Raw genomic sequence first — 8,771 nt, 5'->3', positions numbered from 1 at the left:
ACCATCACAGAACATAATAGTGTAATAGCACTGCTACCATCACAGAACATAATAGTGTAATAGCACTGCTACCATCACAGAACATAATAGTGTAATAGCACTGCTACCATCACAGAAGATAATAGTGTAATAGCACTGCTACCATCAGAGAAGATAATAGTGTAATATCACTGCTACCATCACAGAAGATAATAGTGTAATATCACTGCTACCATCACAGAAGATAATTGTGTAATAGCACTGCTACCATCACAGGATATAATAGTGTAATAGCACTGCTACCATCACAAAACATAATAGTGTAATTGCACTGCTACCATCACAGAAGGATGGTAGCAGTGCTATTACACTATTATTATTATATTCTGTGATGGTAGCAGTGCTATTACACTATTATCTTCTGTGATGGTAGCAGTGCTATTACACTATTATCTCCTGTGATGGTAGCAGTGCTATTACACTATTATATTCTGTGATGGTAGCAGTGGTATTACACTCTTATCTTCTGTGATGGTAGCAGTGCTGTTATAGTATTATCTTCTGTGATGGTAGCAGTGATATTACACTATTATGTTCTGTGATGGTAGCAGTGCTATTACACTATTATGTTCTGTGATGGTAGCAGTGCTATTACACTATTATGCTCTGTGATGGTAGCAGTGCTATTACAATATTATGCTCTGTGATGGTAGCAGTGCTATTACACTATGTTCTGTGGTGTAATAGCACTGCTACCATCACAGGAGATAATACTATAACAGCACTGCTACCATCACAGGAGATAATACTATAACAGCACTGCTACCATCACAGAACATAATAGTGTAAAGCACTGCTAGCATCACAGAAGATAATAGTGTAACAGCACTGCTACCATCACAGAAGATAATACTATAACAGCACTGCTACCATCACAGAAGATAATAGTGTAATAGCACTGCTACCATCACAGAACATAATGAACTACATTGAATAAATCACACACAGACCACTACTACCATCACCCAAACCTTTTAAACAATAAAAAGAGGAAATGTTTTGCTTTTATTGAAAAATTAATAATATAACAAAATGCAAAAAAAAAAACAGAAAGTACAATTTATTAAAACAATTATTAATAACAAATGATTAAATAAAATGACAAACCTGATAAAAAATAAGATCAGCACAGCATCTTATGTGAAATGTAAAACAATACAATAAAACTTCCTACCAGGAAGTCCAAAAGGGCTATTTGGTGCTGAAATACCAATGCTTGATCCTGAAGAAGAAGCAACAATTCCTGCTGGGGCAGATATGTTACTCAGTGAAGGAGGAGGAGATGTAAACCCTTGAACTGAGTAACTAACATTCTGAGGCATGGCAGTGTCAGGAACTGTCTGGAAGTTGCTGACAACTGGATGACCTGGAGGAAATTCACTGTGACGTGGAACCAAAACAGGTGGCAGCACTGGCAATAGAATTTTTATATCTTTAGAAATTAATAATGAATTTACAAAATGTACAAGAATGGAAGGTTTACTCTAATGACAAAAATACAAAATATTAAAGATTTAAATTGGTTTTTATTCAAAAACCACCACTATAAAGGTAAAACAATCCAGGAAAAACAAATTAACATTCAAAATTATATAACAGAATTTCAAATTTTTATTCTGAAAATTACATGCAATATTGGTAAAATAAAGAATACATTGTTTTCAAGTGTTAGTATCTTATTTCATGGGTGTTTTATTAGTAAAGCACATAAAACTAATGATGTATTATCACTTTTCTGAGATGATAGCTTCACATCCTTACACTGGCCAGAAACATTTTACATTTATTAGAAATCAAGAAATTTTCCAAAAAATTAAAAGTTTTCTAATATGTGCATATTATGCAAGTAAAACATAGAGAAGATTCACAACTGTCTTACAGTGAGTTTAATTTAATGCCTTAGAACCTTTCACTAGGTTATAGAAGTTGGGCTTATACAAAATTAATATAATGTTTGTGATTTTAAAAAATTAATAGCTGTGACAATAATACTTCAAAAGATAGTGTTAAATTTAGGAATTACTGTAAAAGTTGTGTACAATATTTTGATCATTTTTATATCTCCAATAAATCATAAATTTATATTTCTCAACAAAGAACTGGGGCACCTGTAAATATGTACACAAATTCAATAAATAACATATCAGTCTTTTTATTTTTCCAGGCTGACATCTATTTCACTATAGACTTAACAGTTAAAAATGGTACAGACACACAAACTGAACTTATTTCATAAATACAGTATTGACAAGAAGTAATTTCATACTCTTTGAAAATATAAATAAATTCCAAACAATAGATTCAAAAAAAGGCAATTATACTCCTAATACTGTAAACAATATGATTCAACAACTGGCAATTATACTCCTAATACTGAAAACAATAAGATTCAACAACTGGTAATTATACTATTAATACTGTAAACAATAAGATTCAACAACTGGTAATTATACTACTAATACTGTAAACAATAAGATTTAAAAACTGGCAATTATACTACTAATACTGTAAACAATAATATTCAACAACTGGCAATTATACTCCTAATACTGTAAATAATAAGATTCAACAATTGGCAATTATACTACTAATACTGTAAACAATAAGATTCAACAACTGGCAATTATACTACAAATACTGTAAACAATAAGATTCAACAACTGGCAATTATACTCCTAATACTGTAAACAATAAGATTCAACAATTGGCAATTATACTACTAATACTGTAAACAATAAGATTCAACAACGGGTAATTATACTCCTAATACTGTGAACAATAAGATTCAACAACTGGTAATTATACTACTAATACTGTGAACAATAGATTCAACAACTGGTAATTATACTCCTAATACTGTAAACAATAAGATTCAACAACTGGCAATTATACTACAAATATTGTAAACAATAAGATTCAACAACTGGTAATTATACTACTAATACTGTGAACAATATGATTCAACAACTGGTAATTATACTCCTAATACTGTAAACAATATGATTCATCAACTGGTAATTATACTCCTAATACTGTAAACAATAAGATTCATCAACTGGTAATTATAGTACTGTAAACAATATGATTCAACAACTGGTAATTATACTACTAGTACTGTAAACAATATGATTCAACAACTGGTAAATTATACTCCTAATACTGTAAACAATAGATTCAACAACTGGTAAATTATACTCCTGATACTGTAAACAATAGATTCAACAACTGGTAAATTATACTCCTGATACTGTAAACAATAGATTCAACAACTGGTAAATTATACTCCTGATACTGTAAACAATAGATTCAACAACTGGTAAATTATACTCCTGATACTGTAAACAATAGATTCAACAATTGGTAATTATACTCCCAACACTATGAGCAAAAGATTCAATAACTGATAATTTATAATCTTAATTCTGTAAACAATAAGATTCAACACCTAGTAATTATACTCCTCATACCATAAACAATAACATTCAACAACTGGTAATTTCTAATGGAAAACTAAAATGTTTGGCATAGTCCACGTTCTATCCTGGAAGCACTTGTTGAAAATGAGAGGCCAGGGAGCGAGTCAAGTGGTATATTTGATGTGATACAGCCTGTGAGCCTCTCCATCCAGGTACAAATATATAATATGGATGAGTTGACAACTCCACCTGGTGAGCACAAAGGAAGAGAGATTCCTATAGGGAGAGGGATACCACAGCAAAAATAAACTATTGAAATGGAACTGTGCATGCCAAGTAACATCTGACCAGATAAACTGAAGAAAAAAGATGATCAGGATCAGTATGATCACAAGAGGATTGACAGGAGAAAAATAGGAAAGAAATAATTATTTTCCACTCAGCCCCCCCCCATATCGGTCTGAAGAACAACTAAAAGTTGATGACAGTTCCCAGTCTTTTATGGGACAACAAAAAGATGAGAAGGACAAAGGACCCCCCTCAATGGATCTCTTGTCCAAAAGATTTAATACTGCAACTTCAAGACACAGGAGGAAGAAATGATAAGTTATGAAAAAAGCCTTGTGTAAGAACTGGAATAAAACCGGACACCGCCAAATGGAGTCCAGAGGTCTGCAACAAGAAACAGATGTGCCCCACAAATTCTGAGCTGATGGGTACAAAGGTAGGTAGTCACTGATGGGACATGTGAGAGCAACTTGATGGGAGAGAAAACAGCAAGAATAAGTAGAGGGAAGAAAATCGGGAAAAGTGAAAGAGATGGAAGTTTCATGAGGTCAAGGAACATGCATGGATTCTTGAAGTTGGGAGAGATGAGAAACTAAGGAGTAAAAAGAGGACTGGTGTAGGGCAGTCTTGGCCCAAGTCTTCAAGGTGTTAGGAACATCACATAAGAACTCAGGGTGAAGAAAAGAAGCCAGAGAAAAGTCATGGAAGTAAGAATGGGACAGACAAATATCAGAGAGAAGAGCATCATGTCCCAGAAGGTCTCTACAGAAGAGTAAGCAGGGACAACATAGAACATGAAGCCCATGTCAGGGTATTAAAAAGAACCAACTGTAGATCTCCAGAGAAACTATCAGGATCACAGTCTAGGCTTTCAGAAAGGAGATGAAGAGAGAATAGGTAAAGAAAGAAATGGGTAAGAAAAAGGCAAAGGTGAGAAAAGTGATTCCAGAGAGAGTTACTGGTAACAGGGAAAAGGAACTCTAGACATTGGAACTCCCAAAATGGAAAAGAGGAACTTCCACAACCCATGGCAAAGGAATCCTGGAGTCGAGAAGGACAATGCATTTGAGTGTGAAAAAAGCTGATCCAGAAATGTGTCAACATGTGCACAAATGCCTGGAGAAGGAAGAAAAACCAAATAATTCCCAGCATGTATAGTAAAAAATAAGAAGAATCAAAACACATAGGTGAAAGAAAAAATACAGAACAAACCTGAGAAATCAAATCCACAAAGAGATTTGGAAGAGGAAAATTGGCCTCTACAGGTAAATAGAAGCATAGTACAAGCCCAGTAGATAGAAAGAGCCAATCAAAATCATCACCCTTGTGATTGGATTCAGAAAGAGGAGAAAACCCAACCCTCCCAACACAAGAACGGGGAGATAAGGAAATGAAAATATTAATGAAACCACGATACATTGAACAATGATGTCCCCACAGTCAATGAACCTTCAGGGGTCACAGACTAAGTGGGGTCAGTGTTAGTTACATTGCTAGAACTTTGGCAGGAGGAAGTAGTCACCTAATTATGCAATTTTTTTTAGTATGCAGTAATTGAAAGGTGATTTATGATGAAATAAAATAAAATACAATGAACAAGTCTCATTACACTGAACAAAGTTTAAAGTTCAAGAAACAGATCCTTTCTGGACAGTGCTGAAGAAAAGAATGAAGCTAATTTCAAGTTTATATGGTGATTACTGCATGTGGAGGATGTGTCGCTCTCCTATTGGTTGAAAGCTACTGTTACATGATGATGATATCACACCATAGTGCAGTTCACATTAAAACATGTTTTAAGTGTGAGATAGCTCAAGGCTAATAGCATGCCCAAAATCTCAAAGGCAGATATGTAAGGAATAGATATCATGTAAAGATAGGTAAGGATATAGTTTTGGAATATATAGTATTTCATAGAATTATTTATCTCTTATCCTCCAGTCCAATTGATGGGTTCTGGTATTGAATGAAAAGTTTAATGAGAAAAGACAGATGTGAAATGCTATTTTTTTTTTACACACTTTCAACATAATGCACAAATTAAGACATATGTGAAAATAAAAAATGGCTGCAGTTAATTTTATTTCAGAATAATTTTAGGCATTTAAACCATAACTTTTAATCCATCTCATATATATGTATCCATCATAAGGTGCTGAGAATACAAATGGTTCATGGCCTAACACCTACAACCTAATGTTAGAGTACAACATACATCATATATTTTACTTGCAAATTATTTTCTATGAGTACAATAAGTAGTTTGAAATACAAAGATAATTTTTAGCATTTACAAAACTAAACAAACAGCTTTGAGATCTCACCAGGACTTTCTATCCTTTTATAATGATATGGGTTAATGCACACTTCTTTCTGTTTTGCAGAGAAAGGAAATTCACAAATATCCAAAGGTTTTAGTTCATGATGGCTCTGAAGATCTGGCCAACGCCAAACTCTGCAGTAAATAACATGAGGGAGTCCTTTTCTATGAGATACCTAGGTTATAAAAACATTGTAAAGGTTAAAGTTCCATCTACCTCACATTTTCTATATGGTTCTACTACTACCTGAAACCAATCAGCTTCCTGCTCTCCTCAAACAATTCCACAAGTACATACTGTACATCTTTTACATTTATCTTAAAATTACACATTTGAAAGCACAAATTATCTTTTTTTTTAAAAAAAAGCTATCATGCATCTAGTATAAAAAAGAAAAACATAAATAAAAAAAAACAAAGTAAATTAACACAAGTATGATACAGTACTTCTAACTACAAGCTACACTGACATTTATTGAAAACAGTCAATAAAGATCAGATGTAACTTACCTGCAGCCTGCCATCTAGAGACCGAGGAATAGTCACACATTTACTGGGCTGCCCAGGACAACTTAAAACTTTTTCTAGTTCTTCAATGGCACCCTTCTTTTTCTTCAGTTTCTTGACTAATGAATCTACAGCTTTCTCAGCCCACTTTTCTTCTTCATCACCCTGTTTCCACCCCAAAAGCTTCTTCACAGCAGGGCTTGTGAATGAAAACAGACTGTTGAGACTAGACATGTCCACACTGTAGCATGAGATGATTGTACCTGACAAACAAAAAGGACTACTATAACTTACAGAGGTGTATTATATGAAAACCATTTTGAATATGCAAATCAGCGATCCACATATGATGTCAAGTCACGGTGAAATGACTACATTTTAACACTGTTTGGCATTCAGTATGTAGTGTGATTGTTTTTGGGAAGGATATGTAACACATCATAAAGACAGGTTCACAATGAAGATTTAGAAGTTCCAAAACAGGGAAATCCCTTGTAGTACAATATCTGATCTATACTGAGTCAACAACCATACTATAAATTACTGAACCGGCACAACCTTTGGTGGAGTTAAACACAATGATAAGTGTGAAAAGTTAAAAGCTAAGGCTTGTTCTGGAGTATATACACCTACAATGAAGATAGTTAATCTGTACTTACGAGGAATCCACGTGAAGATTTTCAACCCAATGATGATCTACAGAGGTTGAAACATTGTTACTTGTTTTGTGTTCTAAATAAAAGTTTTTAATACTCATATTACTTGTCTCTACTATATAATGTATCGACCATGTTAGGTATGTGACTAATACTGATTCAATATCAACATCACTAGTCTCTACTATATAATGTATCGACCATGTTAGGTATGTGACTAATACTGATTCAATATCAACATCACTAGTCTCCACTATATAACATATTAACTACATTAAGTATGTGACTAATATTGATTCAATACCAACATCACTAGTCTCTACCATATAATGTATCGACCATGTTAGGTATGTGACTAATACGGATTCAATACCAACATCACTAGTCTACTATATAATGTATCGACCATGTTAGGTATGTGACTAATATTGATTCAATATCAACATCACTAGTCTCTACTATATAATGTATTGACCATGTTAGGTATGTGACTAATATTGATTCAATACCAATATCACTTGTATCTACTATGTAATGTATCGACTACATTAACTATGTGACTAATACTGATTCAACAACCACACAATGGAAAAGAACTGACTCAACAACCACACAATGGAAAAGAACTGACTCAACTATCTTACGAGACCAGTTGGCTATCACTCATACACAACTACTTTACGAGACCAGTTGGCCATCAGTCATACACAACTATCTTACGAGACCAGTTGGCTATCAGTCATACACAACTATCTTGCTACACTACTCAGCTATCAGTCATACACAACTATCTTACTAGACTAGTTGGCCATCACTCATACACAACTATCTTACTAGACTAGTTGGCCATCACTCATACATAACTATCTTACTAGACTACTTAGCTATCAGTCATACACAACTATCTTACTAGACTACTTAGCTATCAGTCATACACAACTATCTTACTAGATTAGTTGGCCATCAGTCATACACAACTATCTTGCTAGACTACTTAGCTATCACTCATACATAACAATCTTACTAGACTACTTAGCTATAAGTCATACACAACTATCTTACTAGATTAGTTGGCCATCAGTCATATACAACCATCTTGCTAGACTAGTTGGCTATCAGTCACACACAACTATCTTACTAGACTACTTAGCTATCAGTCATACACAACTATCTTACTAGACTACTTAGCTATCAGTCATACACAACTATCTTGCTACACAACTCAGCTATCATTCATACACAACTATCTTACTAGACTACTCAGCTATCAGTCATACACAACTATCTTACGAGACCAGTTGGCTATCAGTCATACACAACTATCTTGCTACACTACTCAGCTATCACTCATACACAACTATCTTACTAGATTACTCAGCTATCAGTCATACACAACTATCTTACTAGACTAGTTAGTTATCAGTCACACACAACTATCTTACTAGACTAGTTGGCCATCAGTCAAACACAACTATCTTACTTGACTACTTAGCTATCAGTCAAACACAACTATCTTACTTGACTACTTAGCTATCAGTCATACAC

General features: G+C 33.9%; 1 protein-coding gene across 1 annotated transcript in view; it reads right to left on the bottom strand.

The window, feature by feature from the left end:
• Window positions 1-8,771, bottom strand: part of LOC106474867 (protein mothers against dpp-like) — a 29,653-nt gene that overhangs the window by 12,018 nt on the left and 8,864 nt on the right. Inside the window, exons 3-5 of the mRNA XM_022403148.1 lie at window positions 6,574-6,833; window positions 6,068-6,239; window positions 1,179-1,450 (exon numbers count right to left, since the gene is read on the bottom strand). Of these exons, the coding sequence (XP_022258856.1) occupies window positions 1,179-1,450; window positions 6,068-6,239; window positions 6,574-6,804 (675 nt within the window). The 5' untranslated portion in view covers window positions 6,805-6,833. The remainder of the gene's footprint in view (window positions 1-1,178; window positions 1,451-6,067; window positions 6,240-6,573; window positions 6,834-8,771) is intronic.

This window comes from Limulus polyphemus, unplaced genomic scaffold (genome assembly GCF_000517525.1).
Source record: "Limulus polyphemus unplaced genomic scaffold, Limulus_polyphemus-2.1.2 Scaffold7789, whole genome shotgun sequence".
Lineage (NCBI taxonomy): Eukaryota > Metazoa > Arthropoda > Merostomata > Xiphosura > Limulidae > Limulus > Limulus polyphemus.
Note: the sequence above shows the minus strand (reverse complement) of the source record. Positions and strands in the feature narration are given on the sequence as shown.